At 37.0% G+C, this 27,593-nt stretch overlaps 1 protein-coding gene across 2 annotated transcripts; it reads right to left on the bottom strand.

The window, feature by feature from the left end:
* Positions 1 to 140: 140 nt before the first annotated feature.
* On the bottom strand, positions 141 to 27,401 carry acap1 (ArfGAP with coiled-coil, ankyrin repeat and PH domains 1). Of its 2 annotated transcripts, none has more exons than XR_013820706.1 (24): positions 27,180 to 27,401; positions 26,747 to 27,007; positions 23,903 to 23,960; positions 22,429 to 22,548; positions 21,693 to 21,746; positions 21,514 to 21,572; positions 21,124 to 21,307; positions 20,427 to 20,471; positions 19,452 to 19,547; positions 15,751 to 15,825; positions 15,531 to 15,643; positions 14,733 to 14,784; positions 14,385 to 14,485; positions 14,034 to 14,145; positions 12,423 to 12,622; positions 12,278 to 12,347; positions 12,026 to 12,120; positions 9,776 to 9,969; positions 6,532 to 6,579; positions 6,251 to 6,423; positions 6,050 to 6,159; positions 3,887 to 3,997; positions 1,784 to 3,759; positions 141 to 934 (listed from the first exon to the last, which is right to left on the bottom strand). XR_013820706.1 is itself a non-coding variant. In XM_079867727.1 (24 exons), exons 2-24 carry the CDS (start codon positions 26,797 to 26,799, stop codon positions 840 to 842), a joined length of 2,274 nt encoding a protein of 757 aa, XP_079723853.1. In that variant the 5' UTR covers positions 26,800 to 27,007; positions 27,180 to 27,401; the 3' UTR covers positions 141 to 839. The 2 variants fall into 2 exon arrangements, 1 of the variants encoding a protein (XP_079723853.1); XM_079867727.1 differs by having other exon boundaries at positions 3,704 to 3,759.
* Between the last annotated feature and the right edge of the window lie 192 nt (positions 27,402 to 27,593).

The raw sequence follows: 27,593 nt of genomic DNA, 5'->3' as shown, positions 1-27,593 counted from the left end.
TAAGACATTTATAACAAGTCACATTTTAATGTTTCTTTCTGTAAGATTATATTTATGCAAGTGTTAATGGCGTTTCATTGCAAAATTCTGCATCCTAGTTAACCATTAGCAAAGCTTAGAAATGCAAGTCACACGATGAGTCATGAATCATTTATTTATTTAGCTACATATTCCACTGTTTTCACATCAATTCATTTCAAACGTGTTGCTTGGAGCATCACATGCTCACAAAACATCACTTTACCATTTCAAACGTGTTGTTTTGGTCTTACAAAAAGAGAAAATGGAAATAAAAATATACAGGAGAACCAAGCAAACTGATCTCTCACCCAAAGTAACATTTACATTCAAGTTGCATTAACACTGTGGCTCACAACATAGTGAATAAAATAAATGAATAGCAACTTGTCCATTGAAAATCAATTCAATGAGGATAAATAGCCATTTAAATGAGACATGTAAAGGCATCCACTTCACCACTACTCTGGCTTTATGTGTTCCACTTGATGCTTTCATTACATTTGTAATGTAAACTTGCTCAAATGATAAATTATCTGGATACAGAAGGTCAATGTAAAGGAATAAGGATTGTGCCCAAAGAGATAAACAACTATTATTGATGACATCCTAAAGCCTAAACTGGGATAAATATGCTAAAACCCAGATGTTTAGACCACAATCAAGTGCACCAGACAAACCAAATGAAGCAGCATTGGGAGCCAGCTGGGTGACGTTTCAGCAAAAAAAGAAAAACTATAGTATGTGGTAACTTCATTCTGTCTACTGGAGCACCAATATGTGTATATTGGTGTAACATTGACATCTAGTGGTCATGTGGTTTACTTCATATCAGCGCTACGGCGCTTAAGCTTCTCTGGGTTGTTGGAAGCCATTTGGGAGAAATCCCTGAAGATATCATGATAGGTGTCATCACCTACAGGAGGGAAAAATACAGATAAATTTGTATTAGAATATTTTCCAAGGAATAAGAAGCACAACTTTAACGGGGCTATATGTAATTTTCATTAATTGTTTGCATTTGTATTGGCAATGTGTGAACAGCTTGTAAAGAAACGAGACCTTTTCCGACTTCCTAGGTTGTCTATGAAAGCCTGTGGACTGATTTTTATGTGAAGGACACTCGGGAAAATCAAAAGACGTTCACTCGAGTGCCTCTCTTCCGTTCGACGTTCAGGATAATGCCGAAAGATCCATTCTGTACTGTAATATCATTATCAATGTGTCATGCAAAGAAAAGGGCAGAGTCTGGATGTTCGTTAAAAGTATAGGTACTTTAAACTTTGTTTTGTCAAAGCAAAGAACGAAGAAGATCTTCGCCGCGAGTATTAAATCACGTTTAGTCTCTTGTACGTTACGTGTGCACGAGTGCAGTTCACTAAACAGCCACCGGTGTCGCTAATAACAAGCGTTTCTGAATTCTACATATTGCCCCTTTAAGCAAACATTTTTTTTGCATCCTTATTTGTTACAGATGTATGACTTGAATAATCTTACAGTACATCCCATTTGATTTCCAAAACAAATACGACTTGAGTATGTACTACAGTCATATACTGTATGAGAGTGTGAATTATATCTCCAGTGTGTGTGCGAAATGATTAAAGATGGAAAACCTGGAGTCAAACAGAGTTTAACAAGGTCTAACAAGATGGAAGAATCAGCCTGATGTCAACACCAGCACCCAGAAGAGAAGAGTTAGATTTGTAATAGTACATAAGTGCAGTTGTTTTTCATACGTAAGGGAGTACGGTAACAGGATTACCTGTCGCACGCAGTGCAGAGGACACACACTGCAAGCAGGAGACACCTGGCCACCCGTCTCAGGACATGCGCGCGCACACACACACACACACACACACAAGCACAAACACACCACAGCAAAATCTGATTTGTATACAGACACATGGACAAACTGCCATAAACGTAAAAAGCATAAGCACCACAGAAAAAGCACACCTGCAAACATCTGGCACTGCAACACGAGCATCAGATTCAGAGTAACAGAATCATATTCATTTTCATATGGGAAAGCCAGATATTAAAACGGGTCATAATGCTCTGTCTAAATGATCACCAGGGTCTGAAGTTTTGATTTGATGCGTTTAATGATGATTAATTGTAAACATGTTGGTTAAATGCTGGTGATTCCCCATGCAATGCCAAATGTCCCATTACAGCCGAATCAATCGCATTTATGAAGGAAATAACTAGTGTTTGCAAGGTATGATTAGATACAGGGAGATGGAAAGAACAAGAGACAGAATGATAGATAGATGGATAGATAGATAGATAGATAGATAGATAGATAGATAGATATGAAAGATAGATAGATAGATAGATATGAAAGATAGATAGATAGATAGAAAGATAGATAGATAGATATGAAAGATAGATAGATAGAAATATAGATAGAAAGATAGATAGATAGATAGATATGAAAGATAGATAGATAGATAGATATGAAAGATAGATAGATATGAAAGATAGATAGATATGAAAGATAGATAGATAGATATGAAAGATAGACAGATAGATAGATAGATAGATAGATATGAAAGATAGATAGATAGATAGATATGAAAGATAGATAGATAGATATGAAAGATAGATAGATAGATAGATAGATAGATAGATAGATAGATATGAAAGATAGATAGATAGATAGATATGAAAGATAGATAGATAGATAGATAGATAGATAGATAGATATGAAAGATAGATAGATAGATAGATAGATAGATAGATAGATAGATAGATAGATATGATAGATAGATATGATAGATAGATAGATTCTACATCATTGCGGTCAATTACATTTTAACATTAACAATCAATGGGAGCTTTTCTAAATGAGTTTTTATACAAAACTAGTTTTGAATAGAATCTGTATGTAAAGAAGTTCAAGTCAAATTATGTAATTGGAGCAAACTGTAAAGAAGAAGAAGAAGAAACATTTCAGCACGGTGATATCTTGCAAGCACTGTAATGATCGGCTGAGTTTATCCTTTACATTATGTTAAAAAAAAAACTAAAATAAAAAACTGCAATGCCTAATGAGGTTTCACCAGATATTAAATAAATCAAACCCATACTAGCTCAAAAATTAAAATTACATTCCACGTCAGGAGTTTCTAATAGATGAATAAACACCAGCCATACAAACAAAAAACAGATTTAGGTAAAAGCATACTGTCACAGCACATGACTCATGCAAAACCATCAGCACAAACAGTACTAATACCAACTAATAAAAATATTATAAAACTTCAAATCAAAACATTACCACAGGTACTAAAACAACCGAAATAAAGTCCAAATCTTTTACACAGTGTCAATGTAATACTCTACCGTTGGTAATGTTAGCGGTGAACTAATAGTGTAACACAGTTTTGGAGTTCCCAACAAAACCATTATGTGCTATGAAAAACGTAGTGTTAACATTCAGTGTTTTAAAGTGCTTTATCAAAGTGCACAAACCCACATACTGTCCTTTCTTCCTTTTAATTCTCTGTTACACTCAAGGTTTCCTGTGTTTTATCATCTAAATGCACAGCTAGTTAATTCTGGCCAGCTGATGCCCGACCACTTAGCTGATTCTTGATGGTTTGAAAGCTTTTCTTAGTGTGTCCAATCACAGCCCCAGCCCCGCCCCCAGCACCAAAGCCCCGCCCCTCGGAATGACCTGATGGAGTGCCGTCCATCTCCCGCATCTCCTTGTTCATCTTGGCTATCCGGAGTCTGGGAGGAAAACCACAGCGGATGATATGTTAATCGAGTTATTAGCAGGAAGAGCTTCATCAAATGTCCCGTAAACGGATTAGTGCAGTTTTCAGCGGACGCTCTCCATCTATCAAAGACTACTTACAGCGTGACGATGTCGGCGTTGGCGTTATCTATGGCTATGCCGATCGGGTCCTTATCGTCAGTGTCTTTTGCATTGTAGTCCGCTCCTCTCTTAAGAAACAGACACACCAACCTATGACAGCACAGACACACGTTAGGTCAGAGGTCGGCAAACTTTATGTTACGAAGTGCCATTTTTAGGTTTCCTAGTTCATTACTGTATGTGACTAATGTATAAATACACATAACCATATTTGAGAAGTTCGTAACAGCTTTGATGATCAAACATTACTTGCTTATCTGATTAGTTACACAGAAATAGTGCAGAATCTTAAATATTTTGAGGTAATTTTCCATAATATTGTTTCATTTGTCAAAAAATATCTGGGATATCAGATATTTATGATACTTTTATCATATATTTTGATATTGAATGATAGGACTCTAAATACTTACTCTGAAATGTATAGCATTACCTTTTTTTCCTCAAAGCTAAGCGCAACAAACACAGCAGAACAGCCGTGAGCTTATAAATCAAACGGATTTAAGAATCACTCGGTCACACCAAGTACGATAACTATAAAGATCTACAGATACGAACTATATTAATGTGCGTTCACGCCATGTAGTAATTACGAGATTTCATCTTAAGAAGACCGTTCACGCTCTCGTAGAGCTCGTAACTACAACTTGTAAGCTGGGAATGTTCTGAGAGCTCCTCCCTGTACCACCTGACCTCTGCAGATTCATTCAGGCGTTAATAGTTTTGCAAGAGAACTGCATAATTCCCAGTCCGAGGACGTGGACAGCTCTGAATATAACGTCAGACTACATTAATTACGCCCATATTGTTCTGTTTATTATAAGTGCGCTGCAAGTAAGTCATCTATCGCTTTAAATGCTCGAGCTCTTAAAAGTCTGGTTGATTCTGATTGGCTCAGAAAATTCTGAAAGTGAGTCTTACTATAGTGTTTTTTTATCGTTATAGTTGTGGTGTGAGCTCTGCTATTCTTTTATATTCAGGACGATTTTAGAACAGACTTTTAACTTAAAGGAGAACTCTGGTCAATTTTAACATTGAGCTCATTTTTTTGTACATTTGGAGTGCTGTCAATACAGAGAACAACGACAAAAATCGGTGTTGCCTACACCGTGTTATCCTCTTTTTAAAATTTGCACCCTGTTGACTTCAATGGGGCAAGTTTTAAACCTGCTTTTAGCCTCTTAACATCCTTGATGTGTCATTACAAGTGCACAGGTCATGTGAGTGATTCCTTCAGAGTGAACGCGGGTCAATCTGACTGCAGTAGATGTGAAAGATATGAATAAAAATGATGTTATTTCAGCCAGCGCACATACCTGTATTTACATCCTGTTTTCGGTCGAAGTCCATAGTAATCGATTGTCGAGTTCACGCGCATGATCATAGGTACTAAACCAATGCACGTGAACTCGACAATCGACTACTGTGGACTTCGACCGAAAACAGGATGTAAATACAGGTATGTGCGCTGGCTGAAATAACATCATTTTTATTCATATCTTTCACATCTACTGCAGTCAGATTGACCCGCGTTCACTCTGAAGGAATCACTCACATGACCTGTGCACTTGTAATGACACATCAAGGATGTTAAGAGGCTAAAAGCAGGTTTAAAACTTGCCCCATTGAAGTCAACAGGGTGCAAATTTTAAAAAGAGGATAACACGGTGTAGGCAACACCGATTTTTGTCGTTGTTCTCTGTATTGACAGCACTCCAAATGTACAAAAAAATGAGCTCAATGTTAAAATTGACCGGAGTTCTCCTTTGACTTTATAAAACATGTCTTCTCTGTGGATACTAAAGTAAACACTAAATGTAAAACTGTTATTCTAGCAATATCATGATGAAGACCTGAGCGGTCGAAACTTGCGCTGTAATTAAATGTATATTAAAACACCAGATGTAAACAGGCAAGCGTCTCCCTCGTCAACTTGTGATCCGATGGACCAAAACGCATCTCGACACCAGGCGTAAACAGGGCCTTATTTCAGCTGTGGTTCACAGATTCAACAGCAGGGTGCGCCACCGGTGACAAGTTTTGCAGGAAACGCTGGCATTGAGTAAAAGATTGATCTTGGAATCGATATCAAGAACATAACTGTTCGAATGAATATTGCTATTAATCAGGAAAGTGTGTTACCCTGTATGTCCCAGTATGGTAGCATGGTGTAATGGTCCCCTCCCGTTCGAGTCCACCTGGTTAACATTAGCGCCGTTCTGTAGGAGGAACTCACAGGCTGCCAAGGAATTCTGCAGGGAGAAATACACAGTAATTATTCACTGTAATACACACTCGAAACATGAATGCTGGACTCACACACACACACACACACACACTCACAGCCATAGCAGCTTGTATTAGTGGAGTTCTGCTGTCTTCGGCCACATTGACCCAGTTGACGTCAGCGCCGTGTGCCAGAGCGTCTGCCATGAGAGGGAAATGCTGCATCGCCACAGATCGATACAGCAAAGCCCCGGGATGAAGACCACTCAGATCCTCCTCTTCATCATTCTCTGTGCAGAGAGAAAGAGAGAGTCAGTGTGGAGTTTGTGTAGTCAAATGGATGTGTGAACATCATATCTGTGTGTGTGTGTGTGTGTGTGTGTGTGTGTGTGTGTAACCTTTATGAGAGCTGGAATTGTTCTTCATTATTTCACTTGGGCTCAGGCCTGTAGGGGAAACATCAAGAAACTGATTAGATCAGTAGAAACTGGGACACTTATCTTCATTGTTTCAATTTACTAGGGTCATCGTGTGTGTTTGTGTCAAGGTTACTTACTTTTGCATTATTTTTAGATTTACTATACTAGTTTGAGTTTATTTTTTATAGTAACAGTTTTATTTTATGAACATACTTTTGTGTTTAGTTATTTTGTTAAGGAATTAGTTAAACCAACAGATAAAAAAAAAACACACTTCTGAAATATGAAATAGAAAGTAATACAGTCAGCGGACTAATGATAAATGATATCAGTGATCACCTTCCAGTTTTTGTATTACATAAAAATGAATATCAAAAAAAAATGAAGAGGAAACCATGCATTGGTTTAGAAGGGTAAAAACAGAGAAAACTATTGAAGCATTTAAAAAGGAACTATTAACGCAAGATTGGAGTATTATATACAGAGAGAATGACACTAACAAGGCATATGATGAGTTTGTGAGAGTATTTCAAAAAGTATATGATAAAAATTGCCCAATAAATAAATACTGTAAAAAAAAGAAAGTGCAAAGAAAACACATGGATGTCTAAGGGATTGCTGAATGCATGCAAGAAAAAAAATTCACTTTACAAAGAATTTATAAATGATAGAACAAAAGAAGAGGAGGATAAATATAAGAAATATAAAAATAAATTGACAGGTATCATTAGAAAATGTAAACAGGATTATTATAATAAATTGTTAGATAGCAATAAGAATAATATTAAAGGCTTATGGAATATCTTAAATAGTTTAATCAGAAATAGACCTAGAATGATCAATTACCCTCAATATTTCAGAGATGAGGATAAAACTAGATAACAGGAATGCAGTAGTCAACACATTTAATAAATTCTTTGTAGATGTTGGCCCGAACCTTGCTGCAAAAATTGCAAACGTTGAGATCTATAATTGTGAGTTAATAGTCACAAATCCTAAGACATTGTTTCTTAATCCTGTTGAGGAAAATGTGATACTGGACATTGTTAGAGGGTGTAAAAATTAAACCTCGACAGATTATTATGATATAGATATGAAGACCTTAAAAAGTGTTATTGAAAGTATCTGTAAGCCGTTAACATACATTTGTAACCTATCGTTGCAAACTGGCCAATTTCCTGATAGTTTTCAGCGCTGAGAATCCACTTTGATGCACTTCAGAAGGACGAGGAATTGTGCAGGAATTGATACGGAAAAACTGACGCCATCGTTACTGTTCGTATGTGTATGCAAACACTAAGGCAGTGGTCTTCACTATATTTTTCATGCGAGCCGCACTGATAGGACAAAGTCAGTAAGAGAGCCATTTTACCGCAAAGTATAAAAAGTTACATCCAGTCATAAACACCATGTCTGCCTATCAATCTGTCACCCCTGAACAATACAATATGCAATGCAATAAATACAAAAGGGTGATTTTTTTTTTATTATTTATGATTTATCATGATTTATCAGTCAAATTTGTAACTGAGACAAGATGATTTCCTTTAATGAAAAAAAAAAAAGAAAACAAAAAAAGGGATTTCCAGAAAATATTCATCCCAGAATGACCTTAAGTTATTTTTTTTCTACATTAGCCCATCTTGTAGGCCTATCTAATTAACCAAGAGCACATGCAGCGTTAAGAGCTGTAAAGACCGCCATATAACTGGCATCTCTGCAGAGACTGGATATTTACATGCACAACTTTTGTTTCAGTCGAACTGAATTCATTCCGCTTGATGAATCTGAATGTATTGTAGTTTACATGAACGCTAAACATCGTGATGTGATACATGATCGGGTTGATGGGCGTGTTTATAAGTCAAAAGATTCAAATCGGAATATGAACATATGAACCGTTGTGCCGTGCTGTTTGTATTTATCACGCAGTAAAAATGCCCAAAACCAGTCGTCTGTATGATAATCTGAAACAAGGACTGGTGAGCCGTTGTCCTGCTTCACTTCACAGATGCTGAGTGAAAGGAGAATTATAGAATGACAGGACACTCATTTATGTGACACTTTATTCATCAGGAGAACAGCTCGTTTGGCGCGTCATATACGTCGTCCTTTCAGTTTCGGTTTTCAGTCGATCAAGTTTTTTCACGTTCTCTCGATAAACCACCCCTTTCAATCCGATCGAAATTGTTTGTAATAGAGCTGACACTTTTAGTTTTTAAAGGGTTATGTTAAAGCCCTACTTGTTATTAATGGTTTTATGAAATATCTCTAGTGAATGCATTATCATATCAACGTATTATATTTACCGCCATGCGAGCCACAAATTAAAGCTTGGCGAGCCGCATGAGGCTCGCGAGCCGCGCAATGAGTAACACTGCACTAAGGAAGTCTCCGGAGCGGAAATTTAGATATGGTAATGGCATTTAGTTTCTGACAGCCAATCACAACAAACTGGGCCGTCTGACCAATCAGAGCAGAGTAGACTTGCGGAAAGTAGGGATTTGGAGAGACTGAATCTTCAAACAAACCGCTTTCAGACTTTTTGAGAAACGAGGTGATGTGAAGTGTATATTATGAGAAATAGTTTTTTTTACCTTGGATGCATGTAATCATAATGTAGGAGACCTCTAAAACAAAATTAGGAGTCTTAAAAATAGCATAATAGGGGCACTTTAAATACAAGAGAACACAAAATTGACTTGAACTTCACACACTTGTGCGCTTAAAGCAACACACAGTATGAAATGCTCTGAGATGGATTTAACTTGCAAGTTACTTAAAAGTTTGCTTATAACAATGAAAAGTGCTCTGCTGTATCCTACCAGTCACTGCGCTTTAATGCGAGTCCATCTTTGTTATCAGTATCAGTAACTTTACTGGCGTCTCATCAGGATCTGCATGTGGGATCGTCTTATTACACACGGGTCAGATTATCACATGACAGGTCGTTTGGTAGCATTTTAGTTTTAAACTTACTTTGCATTCATTATTTTATTACAGTTTATGAAAATATGTTTAAACCAATATTTTGAGTACCGTGTCCGAGTTTTCGTTTTATTTCGAGTACACATAACCCTGTTGTACGCATTTCTATGCTGAACTGTAGCAGAGAATCAAAAACATAAATACAGACTCTTGGTTCTTGGGTGCATGACTCTTACACATATATATGTGTAAATTATAGTGTGTCGTGAGTTTGTGGGCATGTGTGTGCGTGTACCCGTGAGTCGTGGCAGAGTGGCTCGGTTGGGTTTGGGTTTGAGGGCAGGGCGTGTGCTCGGTCTCTCCTGCGTGGTTGATCGGTTTCGTCGGGCACTGGAGCGCCGCAGGACCGTTGCTCGACCGGTCTCAGGGAGCTTGTGGATGAACTTCTTCTCTACATACTTAGAGCGAATCCACGACTCTTTATCTTGCCTAAGAAAACATATACTGATTAAATATTCCAAACAAAATTATGTGGTTTTAGTGATGACTAGCATTGCAAAACACACACACACACACACACACACACACACACACACACACACACACACACACACACACTCTAGGGCTTTCAATTATTTAACATGTTAACTTTACATATTACTGTGTGACGTAACCTATAGAGCGCAGTTAGAAAATGCCCCTAAAATTCAAGATATCAGGCAAAAAAGCCCCTGTATGAGTTTCTGTTTCATATTTATATCATATGACGGTTAAGCAATATCACACGAGTAACGAGCGCAATTTCACATGAGTGCTGTTTTTGTCTCGAATAGCACAAGTGCAAATGTGATATTGGTTTTATACTGCAGCTCAATAAATAATAAGCTAATATTGTGTCATATTTTATACACGACATTGTCTGCTTTTGCTCAATTTTGCCAATGGGAATATTACCTATAAAGCCAGAGCAGAATTGTTGTGCGTGGTTTCTGAATGAATCTGCGTTTTGACCGAATCAATCAGATGAATCAATGATTCAATGGCCTGTTCATAAAGAGAGCCATTTACTTAATTCCTGAATGAATCAACTGTTTAAACTAATCCAATGAAAGATTGACTCAATGACTTACTCGTTTAGAGATTTACCGCCACCTACTGGCAGTTTCTTATTTAGAGTATAATTTCATTAAAACATTTTTTTAAAAAAAAGTCTTATTTCCATATTAATAAATAAAATAAAAAAACATTAAAGCGATAGTTCACCCAAAAATGAAAATTCTGTCATCATTTACTCACCCTCATGGCCGTTGAAGCCTAAAAGTTTATGTGTAATAAATTCTATGTTAAATATGTTAAACATTTTTTTTTTCTAATGTCTATTTGATGCTTTTCTCATTTAACACAATAATGACTTTAAATGTTCTTATATATATATATATATATATATATATATATATATATATATATATATAATATATACACACACACACACACACACACACAATATATTACATACTGTATATACAGTACAGGCCAAAAGTTTGGACACATTACTATTTTTAATGTTTTTGAAAGAAGTTTCTTCTGCTCATCAAGCCTGCATTTATTTGATCAAAAATACAGAAAAAAATGTAATATTGTGATATATTATTACAATTTAAAATAATTGGTTTTCAATTTATTATACTTTAAATTATCATTTATTTCGGTGATGCAAAGCTGAATTTTCAGGATCATTACTCCAGTCTTCAGTGTCACATGTGACATCCAGTCAATCACATGATCCTTTAGAAATCATTCTAATGTTCTGATTTATTATGAGTGTTGGAAACAGTTCTGCTGCCTAATATATTTGATGAATAAAAGGTTAAAAAGAACTGCATTTATTCAAAATAAAAAAATTTTTTTTTATATATAAATCTTCTTTATTATCACTTTTTATCAATTTAACACATCCTTGCTGAATAAAATTATTGATTTATTTAAAAAACAATAAAGGAAAAAAATTACTGACCCCAAATTACTGACCAGTAGTGTATATTGTTGTTATAAAAGATTTCTATCTTGAAAACATTTGCTTCTTTTTTTTTCTTTTCTTTTTTCTTTTTCTTTTTTTTATTCATCAAAGTATCCTAAAAAAGTATCACAGGTTATGAAAAAATATTAAGCAGCAGAACTGTTTCCAACTTTGATAATGAATCATCATATTAGAATGATTTCTAAAGGATCATTTGATAGACTGGAGTAATGATCCTGAAAATTCAGCTTTGCATCACCGAAATAAATGATAATTTAAAGTATAATAAATTGAAAACCATTATTTTAAATTGTAATAATATATCACAATATTACATTTTTTTCTGTATTTTTGATCAAATAAATGCAGGCTTGATGAGCAGAAGAAACTTCTTTCAAAAACATTAAAAATAGTAATGTGTCCAAACTTTTGGCCTGTACTGTACATATAAAAAACATCTTTCGTATAGACATGCTGATGAAAGCAAAGCAAAACTGCCAATTAACTAGTACACTGCATTTACTGTACCTTGGACTAGAGGGGTGGGGCTTCTTGATTGTGATCTCATCAATACGCGCCTCATAGATCTTGTTAATGGCTGTGTTTCCTAACTCACACATGAGCTGTAGAAAAGAGATGAAAGATGAAAAAGAGAGAATAGAGAGATGAAAAAATAGACAGAAGCAGCAGAAATGGACAAAATGAGAGGTGTGACTAATCAAAGTGCAACATTTTTATCTCATACATAAATACATGAGCATGACGTGCATGCTTTCTTACTTTGACGAGCTCTGGTTCCCACGAGTCCAGCGTAAGGGATCGTACCTTTGAGAAGTGGACACCTAAACTCCTGCAAACATGAAACCCAGCTCAGATGCATGTTCGTATGATACGTTATATAGCTGTGTGTGTGTGTGTGTGTTACCTGTGTATGCCAGAGCAGGTAATGCACAGTGTGATGCCCAGATTAATAGAGGCCCAGTCGGGTCCGGGCTCCCCGCAGTCACAGCACTGTCCGTTCCCGGAGATGGCCTGCACCTCCTCCAGAGCCTCCCGATGAGACGCTTCCGGCTCCCCACTGCTCAAACGCACACTTCCCGCAGACACTGAGCTGCAGCGATCTCTCTGTTGAACACACACATGTCCACCTTTAACACATCTATCGCCTTCATTAAAATATAGCATTCTAGCTAATTCTGCTTGTGTGGAAGGGAACTATAAATGTGCTATGCTTAAAAGCAAAGCTGTCAGTTTTGTCAAAAAAAAAATATATATACTTTTTTTTTTTTTTTACTATACAAACAGTTATATAATATTGAACTGTTGGCTGAATGTCTGATGCATAAGCCACACAAAATAGGAAACACTTCAGGAGTTTCGAAATATGATTGGTTGAATTCTACAGGATTTCTGGGAGATGTGTGTCACGTTCTTTAAAAGTCTGCCTGGAAACAAAGCCATCTTGATGCCAAACCCCCTCATGGAAGAAGAACGGCGACGTGTTTAAAACTGTGACAATGAGCGCTTATCGGGATCAACTAAACGCTGGATTTTCAAAATGATGTGAAGACTGTGGATTTTGTGGCAAAGACTACGTTCAAGAGTTTTACACGCCAGTCTGTTATTGTTGGGACATCATTACATTTTCACGCTCCTAAACATTAACTGTGATTGGTTGCTTTACATGTCAGTCAGACCTTGGCCAATGAAAGCTGTGATGTCAGTCTAAAGGTCTGGCTACACAGAACTAGTCTGTAGTTGGATTGTCACAATATCAAAAATTCTGTAATTTATACCAGTACCACTGAAATTTCATGTTTCTTGAGGCCATTTTCAACACCAAAAAAAAGGAATACACTACTGAAACACACTATTGTATTTAAAAATGTGACTATTAATAAAACTAACTGAACAAACTGAATAAAAACTGTAACATACTTTTCACATATTTCTCAATTAATTACGCAAAGTAAACTTGGCTTCATGTTTTTCAAGTAAACAGTGAGGAATAAACTAAATAAATACCTCTTAATAGTGTAGTTTGATTAATATTGATGACATTTTAGACAGGGGCAGGTCTCTTTGCCTGCATTTGCAAGGCTTAACACACAGTTGTAATATTTTGTTATATGTGAGATTTCTTTGCCCATCAGTTTACATTCTTTTAAAATAAATGCCAAGACTCAAGGCATTTTGAAGAAAAAGCACATTTGAATGGTGCATGTAACCACATCACAGCAAGATGATCATTCAGAGCATACATGGAAATATGCCTGTGAATGCTGCAAAGCAAGCTATCAGCCAGACGGCAGTGAATGCACAGGTATTCAGCACAAACAATACCGTAGAAAGATTGTTATCGTTATATTATTACTTATTTTGACTGGGTACCTTTGACATACCTAGTCAGTAGTAATATACTGTAATAATAAGTAGCTTTATATAAATCCATAGAACTCGATGGAATGTCTGCACTTAGATATTTAGTTAAACGTGTGTGTGTGTGTGTGTGTGTGTGTGTGTGTGTGTGACGTACAGAGCTAAGATTGTCATCTCTTCTGTCCTGGAATGCTGAGGCGATGCTGTTCTGGACAGCGCTGATCCAGCTTTGCTGCTGTCGCTCTGAATCAGCCTGTAATAAACAGCTCCTACACACACACAAACACACACACACCCTGTCATTTGGAGAATGGGATATGTACAGACTTGCCTAAATGTAGAATAACATATTTACAGTCAAACTGCAGCAAGAAACATAAACACTACAAGAATCAGAAAAATGTTGCATGCTCAAAAATACAAATGGCAGACCAGTTCTGACAGTTTAGTGCACATGTGCGCACACACATACATGCACACACACACACACACACACACACAGACTCACTTGGAGGGAGAGACAACCTCAAAGCAGAATCGTCTGTCTTGTTCACTGAAGGGCTTCACTGTGCATAACCGCAAGTCCTCAACAACAACAGTGATCTGCTCCTGTTACAGAGACAGACAGAGAGCTTGTTTGAATAAAACAAATGCGGTCTGCTTGTGCAATGTTTCTAAGGTCACCAAAAAAAAAAAAAAAAAAAAAAGAAAGAAACAGTTTAAACAGCCTCTAAATTCTTTCCAATACACAAAATTTGTGGGTTTATAAGTATCAGCATGTGTGTGTGAAGTGATGTGGCATTACTTCTATTGGTTAATGCTACGTGATCCTTATGTTAGACAATATGATACTTACATTATGTTTCTTTTGGTAAACCAGCTGGTTCTTCTGAATGGAGAACCAGCGCCTGCAGTATGAACACACACACACACACACACACACACACACACACACACACACACACACACACACACACACACACACACACACACACACACACACACACACACACACACACACACACACACACACACACACACACACACACACACACACACACACACACACACACACACACACACACACACACACACACACACACACACACACACACACACACACGGCCATGTAAGGTATTAATAATGCAATCAGACATATGATTGTGATTCAACTCAGACCTACAGCCTTTGAAATCACACTCAAACCCCTCAACGGACACACAAACACAAAAGTGTAACGGGTGAAAGAGCAAATACTTCTGCTTTACACATTACTGCAAAATATAAATGTATGATATGAAATATAAAATGAGTTTCAAGAGGAATATTTGCCAATAATGAGTGAAACTGAACTGAAATGTTTTTCAAAGAGATTAATAGTTACAAAGAATCACATGAACAAAGACAGAAAGACTAATAATAATTACCCTTCATCACAGCTTTACAAATAGCTAAAGAATTTAATGAAAAATAAATGCATAATCATATACCTCCAAAAAGTCAACTTAACATAACCACTAAATTATGATTAGTGTTTAGTCTTTTTAGTAATTTACTACTAAATTTAGTTTACTATTTTTAATATTATCAATATTGATTTTTAAAGTAACGAGAATAACCCTGTGATTATGCAGATATTGGAAGAGTGCTGTACCTGCTCCATGTTTTGAACGCATTGCTGGCTCTCTTGTACAGGTAACCTTCCATTGCGATGCCATTGGGTGCATCTGGGCTGAAGTCCATAATGGAGTCATCATACGACACATCCTAAAGACAGTCACACACATATATCTTCCCTTAGATACATGTATAGTGTCTTTGTGTAGAGATACAATGGTGCGTGTGTGTGTGTGTGTGAGAGAGAGTCTTACTACCTTTTTCTTGACGGCACTGAGACTCTGCTCCATGTCCCTTTTCTCTCTCGCAGAATTCAGGACCATTTGAGTATACTAGACAAAAAGAGGAGAAATGATCGTCACATTTTATAGTTCATTCCTTTATTTGTGTTACAGGAGCAATGTACAACACAGTGGCTCAAATCAGCTTTTTCCCCCATGCGGATCTGTTTTTAGAGAACAAAAAAAGTTTTATTTTTTGGCGAATTTAAAATCCCTTTCACACCAAAGTGAAATGAATAAGCCTCAGGCTGACGGAAATGCAAATTCACGCCTGTACAGTAGAGGGCGCAACTCAAACAAACCTGTCAGCTGTGCCGCCGCTCTCTGGACTGCAGAAAAATACTAGGATGCAGGAGAAGAAAGTTCAACACTCTTTCTTCAGCAAAGACATTGCTTAATAAAGTGAGATTAAATACATAAAGTATATTTGTGCAACCTAATATAATTAGAGTTTTATTTATTTTGAGTAATACTGAATCTGCACTTACTCAAGATTTCTCTCAACATGGGGACAGAAAATACATGTGAAAAAGTAACTTGCATTACTTATTTGAAAAAGTAACTCAGATATTTTGTTGTAAATTCAAAAGTAATGAGTTACTTAGTTACTTGAAAAAAGTAATCTGATTACATAACTCGTGTTACTTGTAATGCGTTACCACCAACACTGGTTTCATGTAGAAATAAATCGGACTCTTTTCAGATTGTTTGCTTTGTGAAAAGCAAGGTTGGAATGATGTAAAAGCAAACCAGTTCAATCATCATAACAGCAAGCTTGATTAATCCTTAACGTGACCTATAAATAAATGTATTCTACACAGAAAGATACACAAATAAATGTGTTAAAATGCTAATGCATGTATTGCTAATGCAAGACAAGAAGTTCTACATTCTATTAATTTCATATGCATTAAACTAAATATTATGTGATATTAAATGATATTATGAAATTTTCTCTGGATGTTACAATGGTTATTTACGCATGCAAATCAGCCAGGGTATCATTGCCTGTTTAGACATGTATCTTTTACAGGCCAGACTTTAAAAAACAAAAACAAAAAAACATGTGATAATCTCAGAAAACATCAGATCTGAGCAGAAAATCAGAAACGGGCATGTGAGCGTATGGCAGATAGGACAGAAAATCCTGAAAAGATGGAAACACTTTGATACTGAGGTTTGGACCATTTAACTAGATCTCAGAATGGAAGTTTAATTGTACATCATACAATTATAAACACATGCGCTGAGGTTCAGTCTAAATTCCCACTGCTGTATATAGCTATTATGTGACCTTTCTTGTCAAGAGTTGAGATGATAAGTCCTCTATAATTGAGGTCTATCTGGGGTGTGGCGGGTTTTTGGACCACGGTTAGTGAGGAGTCAAAGTGCACGTCACTCAGGGCTTAACTGAATAGGAAAGGATGTTAGATACGCTGGGACTTGCTCAACTTCCTGACCTCAAGAAGAGGTCACAAAGATCACCCTCTCCACTTTCGCTTGTTATATTCCACGGAATCTTTTCCAATCTCACTTTTGCGGTCTCACTGCTTTTCCGCTTGTCCCCAATTCTGTAACACTATACTGGCAAAAACACGTCTCGATCCCAGCCACGTCTAATTTATTTAAGTTGTCCCTCGACCCCGTCAATGTTTCCATTTTTTTTCACTTGCAATCTGTATAATGCTCTAAAGACGTTCGCTGCTATGAATAGGCTCTTGCGATCTCTCTTGACATTTGTCTTGCTAAGCTTTTCACCATTTCCTGTGCTTACAGGAAGCTACGAGCAGGTTTTGTGGTTTTCGCAGGCCAGTAGAAGGTGAGTAAGTTTCCTGTCTAAAACGTCTACATTTCAACTTCATGTTCCTCAGCAAAATCAAGTCATTGCTTTGTCCAGATATTTACACACAAATACATGAATCTTCAACAACTTTTAAACATCATACAGGCAGTATTTGATCTCAGGTAACTTGTTAGTAAAATTAAAAACATGCAGATTTAGAATTTGCATGTACATTTTAAGCCCACAAACTGAGGTTGGTGTTTGTTTACGTTCTTATAACGTGTTGAGGTATTTTTCAGGCAGTTTTACAGTTCTGTGAGCACAAAAGTATGTGCCAACACACACAAACCAGTGTGTGATACAAACTGTTTCCTGTTGTTGCTCACTCTGGCAGAAAAGTTCCTGTCATGATGGGCCATCATGTGATCTCTGAAAACTTTTTTTTTTTTTTTATACTTCACAACATGATCAGTTTTATGTTTTTCTCCCTCAAAGCATACATTTGTCCTACTTGGTACTTCACACTTTTTCTTCCTTCCTCTCTTTTCAGTGCGTTTTTAAGCCACAAGCAGCTTCACATGCTCATGACACATACATCGATCAAACGAAAGATCGACTGATAGATAGACAGAGTTGTAATCTAAATTATTTAACCCCCATTGCAAATGCGGTTTATCTGCAAAATTTACAGACTTTCAGCTGTTTGCAATGAACAAATCAAACAAAAATAATTGAAATAGCTCAACACAACAAAAGTGGTTTCCCCAAATTCTGAACTGAAAATGCAACTTTTAATGACTTCTGCAGTCTCAAAAGTATTCAACCCCTTTATGGCAAGCATCTTTAGTACTTAGTAGAAAACCCTTGTTAAAAAACGAGACATATAACCACACACTAGCTTCTGGCAGCGTTTCTGAGAAATCTTAGCCCATTCCTCATGTGCAATGGCCTCCAGTACAGTCATATTCTTGGGTTTGCGTGCTGCCTCAGCTTCCTCTCTGACGGCATGACGTTTTCTCTTAGGATTTCCTGATACTTCAATGAATCCATCTTGGCTTCCACACGCTACAGGTTTCCAGTGCCAGAGGATGCAAAGCAGCCGCAGAGCATCCTCGAGCTTATGGTGCCTTCCTCCAGACAAACCGCTGATCCATCGGGCCGAAAAGTTCCAGCTTTGTTTCATCGCTTCACAGAACAGAATCCTAAAACTTCTGTGGCTTATTTATATGATTTTGAGCACTTTTCTTGTGCTTTTGGGTCAGTAGTGGTGTACGTCTTGGAGTTCTGGCATGGAAACCGCATGCATTTAGTACGCGCCTTACTGTGCAGCTGAAACCTCAATGCCTTGGTTGCCACCAAGTTTTGTTACATGTCTTTTGCAGTCACTCGAGGGTTTTTCTGAACCTGCCTTCTCAGAAATATGGTTGATAGCTTCCTTTCTCTGCCCTGTCCATGTAGTGTAACTTTTATCTTTGAACTTGCGAACTATGCTTCCAACTGTGTCTCTAGGAACATTTCGTTCCTTTGCTATCTTTTTGTATCCAGTTCCTTGTTTGTGAAGGGCGATGATATCTTCTTTTAACTTTTTGGACCATTCATTTGACTTAGCCATATTTCTAACATGCAGTCAAACATGACACTCAACAAACCTAGCCAGTTCAGATATTTCATGTGTTCTAGCTCAAGCACACCTGGTGCAACTAATGAAGCCATTGATTAGTTGCATCAGGTGTGCTTGAGATAACACTTGTTTTGCAGATTTGTGCTGTTGTGAGGGATTCTATTAAGGGAGTATAATAATTTTTAGACTGACTGAAGTTGAATTTGGGGAAACCATTTGAAACATTTTAGACAGACAGACAGATAGATAGACAGATAGAGAGATTATTCTCACCTCATCACTCAGCTGTTTTTGGTAGTTTTCCAGTTCTGTAAGTGACTGATAGCCCTGTTTGAAGAACAGAGCCTGGGCCTCCATAAGAGAAAGCATCTGACACACATTTACACAAGAGACAAACACAAAAGCAAAACTGACTGTAAGTTCCCATTCAGTCCTGATTATTTTAAAGTGCCCCTATTATGCTTTTTCAAATATTACCTTTCATGCAGTGTGTAATATCGCTGTTTGTGGATGCAAAAGGTCTGCAAAGTTTTAAAGATCAAAGTGCACGACAAATAAAGTTATTGTCTCCTGAAAGAAAGAATTGTTTCCGAACTGTTGAATTGTCTCTCTTCCTGTTACAAACCAACATAACATTGTAACAAATTTGCATAATGCCCGTCTATGGTGTTCATTGGCTGCCCGTGAACAACGTCTACTTTGACCCTCAAACACTGTAGTTGTAGCTGAGACTGGAAGAGTTTGGTTCGTGTTGTCGACAGGTTGAAAAGACGCTGTTTTCAGCGCTGAGAATCCACTTTGATGCACTTCAGAAGGACGAGGACTCGTGCTGGAATTGAAATGGTAAAACCGATGCTATCGTTATTGTTCGTATTGCTGTGTATCAAGCGTTGAGGAAGATCCAGAGCTGAAATTCAGATATGGTGATAGGCGTTCTGTTTCCGACAGCCGCTGTAAGCTGTAGACCAATCACAACAGACTGGGCCATCTGACCAATCAGAGCAGAGTAGGGGTTCAAAGGAGGGGTTTAGACTAGAGAGACTGAATCTTCTAACAAACCGTTGCAGAATCTTTGAAAAATTAGGTGATGTGTAATGTATATTTTGCAAAAAAAAATTTTTGACCTTGGATGCATGTAAACCTATTGCAGAAGACCTCCAAAACAAAACTTGGAACCTTTAAAAGAGCATAATAGGGGCACTTTAATAAGATTCTTTAATAAAATACATTCTGTATTATGACACATACCGCCATAAGAATTTCAGTTTTCTTCTTGGCCTCAATGACATTAATCTAGATTAGGAAGAGAGAGAGAGAGAGAGAAGGCGATTTACAATGACAATAATGCAAGCAAAAACAAATATCCCAAAGGAGACAATACTAAATATGTCCATGCATGAAACTAGGTGAGTGTGTTTGAGGATGAGTCTCTAAATACAGTACCCTAAAAGTATTTGGACTCAAATCATGCAGTAAAAATATATGAATGTCATTAAACTAGATAACAAACCAAATCTGCAAACAGGTGGTGTGTGAAAACCAAAAAGTGTCACAATGTTTTTGTCTTCATTCTCAACAATATTGTTTTATTAATTGAAACCCAACAATGTTTTTATAAAACATTTGCTTTAAAGGTATGTTCAGATAAATACCATTAAGTTTGATATTTTAGTACATAATGCAAAGAAATCTAGACATTTTAAGTGTGTCCAAATCTCAAGGCCATTGTATATGAAAGAATACAGTATGTTTGAGACCGTTCACTTTATTTTACAGTGTCTCTGTTAAACATTACGTCATTACTGTTGTAATACCTATAAATTATGCATAATTACATGCAACTAGCCCTAAACCAAACCCTAACCCTATAGCAAGTACTTAATTAACATCACTCAGTACTTATAACTATAATTACACTGTAACACGGACACCTTTATGTTTGTACCTGCAGCACATAGTCCAGGGCTCCTGATCTGAAGGCTCTGCGTGCATTCAGTAGGTTATTGCTGGCCTCTTCCACCTCATGCTGTTTCCCACGTGGAGCTTGAGCGTTCCTGCTCAGTGCCGTCTCCAGGTTCTCACTGCTTCGCTCGAACTCCTTCCGCACATCCTTGAAACGCTTCACATCCCTTAGAGGGGGAGATACAGAACGAGTACATCTTTACAATCAATTCTCTCTGAAGGGCCACTGCAGAAAAATGTATGAGATTCATGACTTACTCTTTACTCAGACTCCCAAGTTCATGCATATGTTTACAGACAGCTTCATATTATACAAAAAAAGAAAAGAAAAGAAAATGTGCCTTGGTAAAAAGGCAGAGGAAGAAAAACTTACTCTTTCACAAAATTCTGTAGCTTCAACTTCACAGACTTTTGTGTGGATTCAATCACATCCTGTTTGGAGAAAAGACAAGCCGAAAGAAAAGTGAAAACAGGAACACATCTCCAGGCAGATTGTTGGCACGTTGGTTTCTAGTAGTGACAGTAACAGTAAAAAGGAAGAACTTGACTCACCTCTTGAGCACAAACGATGTCTGAAAGCTTTTTAGAAAACTTTTCTAAACACTCCTGAAAGAAAGAAACGCAGCCTCTATTATGCTTCCGTTAACTCTCAATCATTTCAACTCATATAGCTACACACAGGAACTTTCCTTTTCCATTTTGCAAACACTTGCACTACCGTTCAAAAGTTTGAGGTCATTAAGATTTTCTAGAAGTCTCTAATGCTCACCAAGCATGTTTAATATATACAGTAAATAGAAAAAATATTTTCTATTTAATATATTTTAAAATTGAGAATTTTCAGCATCATTTCTCCAGTCTTCAGTGTCACATGATCCTTCAGAAAGTATTCTAATATGCTGATTTGATACTCATTTCTGATTATTATCAATGTAGAAATCAGTTGTGCAGCTTTTTTAGCATTTACATTAGTATTTTTCAATTCTTTGTTTCAAATCTTAAAGTTTCCAACCTGAGGTAAAAAGTACAAATATCTTCACATCCCATATTTTACACTACACTGGTAATTGCCGTTGTTTCTCATATCAGTCTGGAATTTATCGTACAGCTGAACGTTACCGTACAGTTCTGGAATTTACAATCTTGTTTCACTTCCTATAACTATACTTCAGAAGTTCAGATACCGTGACAGGTATCGGTTAGCACATGTGGCTAACCCTGTGTGAGTTCTTGTGTACAGTACGTAATGCTAGTTTAAAATCCGTTACAGGACTGTTGATAGACTCACCCCCATAGTTCGGTCCTCAGAACAGTGGTGTCCCAGCTCTTTAAGGCCATTTACAAAGCTCTTACTGTTTAGGCAATAGGAACGGCCTGCATCCAGCATAGTGTGGCACTGTTTCACCAACTATACAAACACACATTTTTTTCAGGATGTTATAATGTCATATTATTCATAACATACTAAAATTACAAACAAAGTTTGTGATCAATCATTTAAAGAGGACCTATTATGCCCTTTTTTAAAGTCTTGATGTTATTTTTGGGCTCTACTAGAGGAGGTTTTCATGCTTGAATGTTCAAAAAACATTATTTTTCACATATTTGACAATGTTGCAGCACCTCTATTTCCAGTCTGTCAGTAACGCTCCGTTTAGTTCCTGTCTCTAGGAAGCCCCTCCTTCTGAAAAGTGCAGTGTGCTCTGATTGGTCGGCTGGATCAGTGTATCGTGATTGGTCAACTGCTTCGAGCGTGTTTCGGAAATGTCCTGCACCTTACCATAAGCATGAGTTACAACACTACTAACGCAACTCAACCAGGCCTCGTTCCCTTTATTTTGTATATGCCTTGGGCAGGAATTATTTAAATGAGGAATATTGTGAAGTGTTCGTTCCCGGAAGAAAGTTTTAGGGCGTTTCAGGGAGTTCAGAAACAGTGACACTGAAATAAAGAAGAACTCCCTTTGGAGTGACTTTTGACCTTTTTCATGCTCAAACAGCAACATTACATACAAAAGAAAGTTAGAAATGTAAAAATGCATAATAGGTCCTCTTTAACAAATTACTATGTAGATGAATTTGTAGGTCTCTGTGGTTTGAAACTATTCAGTCTAATAAATTTAAGGGGAAATTATGTTGGATTGTGGTTAAAACCTTTTCAATTGGCAATTCCGCTTTGTAGTTCCTCTGCATAACACTATATCACTTCACAAAAGAGAGGAACAATGACTTTTTTTTTTAAATTGAGGATTTGAGCATTTGACGGTCAAAACAATAAATCCTGTAGTATTTGGGATATTATTTTATGGCGTAAGCCTAAATATTATCCTCCGTTCTGATTTGGTTTAAAATATTTTTTTTAGCATTTTCTGAAGAAAACGTGAGTAGGAGTGGTGCTTGTACAAAACTCGACACCGGTACAGCAGGATGTTGCCATAAAGTTGCATGCGTTCTGAATTGTTGATTGCATGCTGATAGGCGGATGCATACGGGTCCAAGTCTCCATGATAATTTGGTCTCTACTTAAAAATAAGCCAATGGGATATATTTTCACCGGTTTTATCATGCGCAAGGTGAAAAAAGCACTTAGAAAAGTAGTAGTATGTCTCCTCAACAAGCCACAGGATTTGAGGTATCAACGCAATGAGTTTCAGTACGTGCTGACGTTTAAAACTAGGGTTAGTGGTTTGTTCGTATGTATGACTATGAGCACTAGTCACAATGATGCAGCACTAATAGTGAGTCTCTCAGCAGTTCCTCACCTTCTCAAGTCTTGTCTCCAGTTCACTGACGTTGACCTCCACCTTCTCGATATCTGCCCTATTGAAATATAGCAATACATTTTCACACACCAAACTCAAAAAAGAAAGTAATCCCATTCATCTTAACTCAATACATTAAAAACACTACATTTACTTTGCACAAAACATATTAACCAAGTTAAATATTATTATTTCAGGGCCGCGTGATTGTGTGCATTTACGTGTTTTCAAATGTGTTTATAATCAAAGAATGTTCGCTTATCTGCGTTGTCAGACTTTTCTTTTAACAGAGATAAACAGCTTAGTTTCCTGCTTTTTCACACATACAGACAGACAGACATAATGCTTATGTTTATAAATTAAAAAATGTATTTCTAATGCATAAACAGTAACTGAGAGAAAGATCATAAAATAAATCGACTTTTTATCAAATTTTTATCGAACATTATGTGTTATCCAAGTAAAGGCTGGAATCCACTACACAACTTTTGCCCAAATTTGCCCTAATTTATAGTCTGAAGGAGTCGATGGTAGTGGCTGAAATGTTCAACAATATTATTTATCTGACTGCACTGACGCTGTTGTATGAGAACTGAACTGAGCTGGATGATAACATCATTTTTCTGCAGAACTGCTTTATAGATTAAATGAACTAATTTAATGACTGATGATCTTTCCAACAGACTGAATCAACACTGAACTGACTTCAGCTAAACAACAGCCGAAATACATCATTTTGAAGCTGCTTTGAGTTTGAAACAATCTGTATTGTATAAAGCGCTATAGAAATAAAGGGGACTTGACTTGAGAGTCAGAGCCAGTCTGCAGATTTTGGTCAGTCGGAATAGACCAAATTCACACAAAAAAAATCGTATGAAGGGCACAAAGTCAGTTTTTTTTAAGCTCCGGACTATGTTTCTTTCCAGTCGGATGATATAAAACATGTTTGATATGTTGAGATTATTTAAGAGCACATTTTGTTTTAATTGGTCAAACTTCTCCTCACACGTTATTGCGAGAGTTTAAGTGCGTTGTGTGTTCACGCCATGTAGGAATTACCGTAATTCCTACTTTTAAAAACGATCCTGTCCTCATTGAACTCGATATTACAACTTGTAAACTCAGAATTTTCGAAGAGCTCCCAAAGACTTTATGTACACAAAGATGGTGCACTCATATTACTTATGAATGTGAGAAAGTGAAACACGCAATATTACAGAAGGCGTTTCAAAGATGGCCGCCAAGTGAAATGACTTAAAGGGACTTTGGTAACACTGTTTAGTTTCTGACTGTCTCTTTGAAGCCTCTCCTTCTGAAAAGCTGTATGGTTAAATGTGCTCTGATTGGTTGGCTGGATCAGTGTGTTGTGATTGGTCAACTGCTTCAAGCGTGTTTGGGAAATGACACGTCCTTTACTATAACCGTGAGTTACAACACTAGCCTCACACATTTATTTTCCACATGCCTTGGTTGGGAATTATTTAAATGAGGAATATTGTGACGTGTTCGAAGTCTGAGGGCATGAACAGCTCCGAGGAGTGTATGATGCACAGGTTTCTTCTTCTTCTTTGTAACATTTACAAAGCTAGCAAGTTTATGATGCCTTGTGTTTTAAAATCTGTTCATATTTCAAAAAGTTGTGTAGTGTATTCCAGCATTAAAGTATACTCAGAGCTTACATGGATGTGTACTCATCAAAAATGTAGGCGATTTGATTGTGCAAAAATCTGTGTGTGTGATAAAGAAAAAGTTGTAGTTTCCGCAGCAATCCAACCCCTAAAACACACTTCCTGTCTCCTGTTTATCATTTCAGTATCTCTCGTCTCACTTCCTGCTCCCCACCACTACCCATCATCTTCTTAGCAACCGGAGGCAGCCGCAGTCTGAAGTAAACTAGGCCTCGAATGTGTTTATGTCAGTGGCCTTTGTACACCTTCATGGAAACTCTTACTTTTCAGTTGCTCTCTGAAGGTCAAAAGTGTCCATGCATGACAGTACTCTTGGTGATAGACAAGTTCCACGTGTTCTCCATGTTTAGATTCGCATATGACAGATGAAAAGGGAAATTGTGTGTGTTTATGCAAGTAAATGACCTAATTTTTTAACTCGCTACACCCTCTGAGTCTGCTCCCTCCGCAGCCACTTAAACATGGCACTCAGACTTTCCATGCCCACTAAAACTACAGCCAAACCACAAAGAGAAAGAACAAATTATTTTCTAGACGATATATAATAGCATTATATATTCGCTTGAATGGTTAAAAATAGTGCTGACACATCGATTAATCGCATGTAACATAAAAGTTTGTGTGTACACATATGTATGCACACACAGAGACACGCACAGCCATGCACACACACACACATACAAATTAAATAAACTCAAGCTTTTACGTTAAATGCGATTAATTGCGATTAATCGATTTGACAGTACTAGAAACGTCCCATCACAGTGAAAAATGTGTCCTCCTACTCTCCACAGCGCCACTTAATAATTATCCCATTCATTCCTTTTGTATGGACCTCAGCAAATTCTTTCCAGTGCCTTTGCAAGGGCATTTCACGCTGTTTTGAGAACAGTTTTAATCAAGCACGCCCGGGCCAAACCCATTCATCTGAACTTTATCTGACATGATCTTAGAACTACTTGAAACAAACCTGCTACGTCATCCATTCTGCACATGACAGTCAAGTTTATCATTTAATGTGCTGCACGTGACCTTTTATAAAACTATAATTTAATGCACATTCGTTATAATTTATTTTCTTTACATTATTTTGAGTAGTTAAATATTTTCACAAAAGTGTGGGTGGTGAAAAAAAAAAAGAGAGTAGCTTTCTTACCTGAATCGAGGGGAGTCTTTCAGGCACTCTTCAAAGTCCAGTTTGACAGTCATTTTGGGAATTTAAAACAACACAATTGATGCGAAGAATTCTATTAATTCCACACAGTTCCTTACGTGATGTGTCCGAACAATAGAGCTCCTTTATGCTGTAAACATCCAACCCCGCGGTGCTAACAACATCAGGAATCGTTTAGAAGGGATTAATTAAACCAGTCGTTTCCATTGGATGGTCTCGGTATAAATATCAGTCGGGTGTTGCCTGAAAACAAAAAAATTAAAAAGCATCGTTTCAAAGCTAAAACAATGTTTGTGTTTTTCAGGCAATTCACTTGAACAACGAGTCGCAGAAATAAAAATAATAACAATAATTCGTCAATAACATAAATACAAAAACAACGAGTAATGGTAAAAGAAAATTAAGCAAACCATACCTATAATTATGGGCTCATTTCAACCTAAATTCTCAAGAGCGCTCCATTATGCACGTTTCTTCCAATTATTATTAGTCCATAGATTCGTAATTTATACATAGATGTGTGTTTCCACTCATCAACCACCATGTCCTCGTACGTTTCCCTTATGTGTCTAAAACTTGTTCGCACTTCGCAGGAGAACTTTTTTTTTCCGCTCATGAATTTGTCACATTTGGTCCAACCCCCATTCACGCGCTTTATTTCCGGGTTTCGGTGCACCAATACATTTAAAGCAAGCCGTCTGTTTTCAAACGGATTAATTCTTATGTATTATGCCTATGTACTGCAGAATATTCATGTTTGAGGTGACAACGTCTGAAAAACTGAAAAAGATACGTTGTTTTAAGTATATAGCCTATAGTTATTGCCACT

This window comes from Squalius cephalus (genome assembly GCF_949319135.1).
Source record: "Squalius cephalus genome assembly, chromosome: 3".
Classification (NCBI taxonomy): Eukaryota; Metazoa; Chordata; class Actinopteri; order Cypriniformes; family Leuciscidae; genus Squalius; species Squalius cephalus.
Note: the sequence above shows the minus strand (reverse complement) of the source record. Positions and strands in the feature narration are given on the sequence as shown.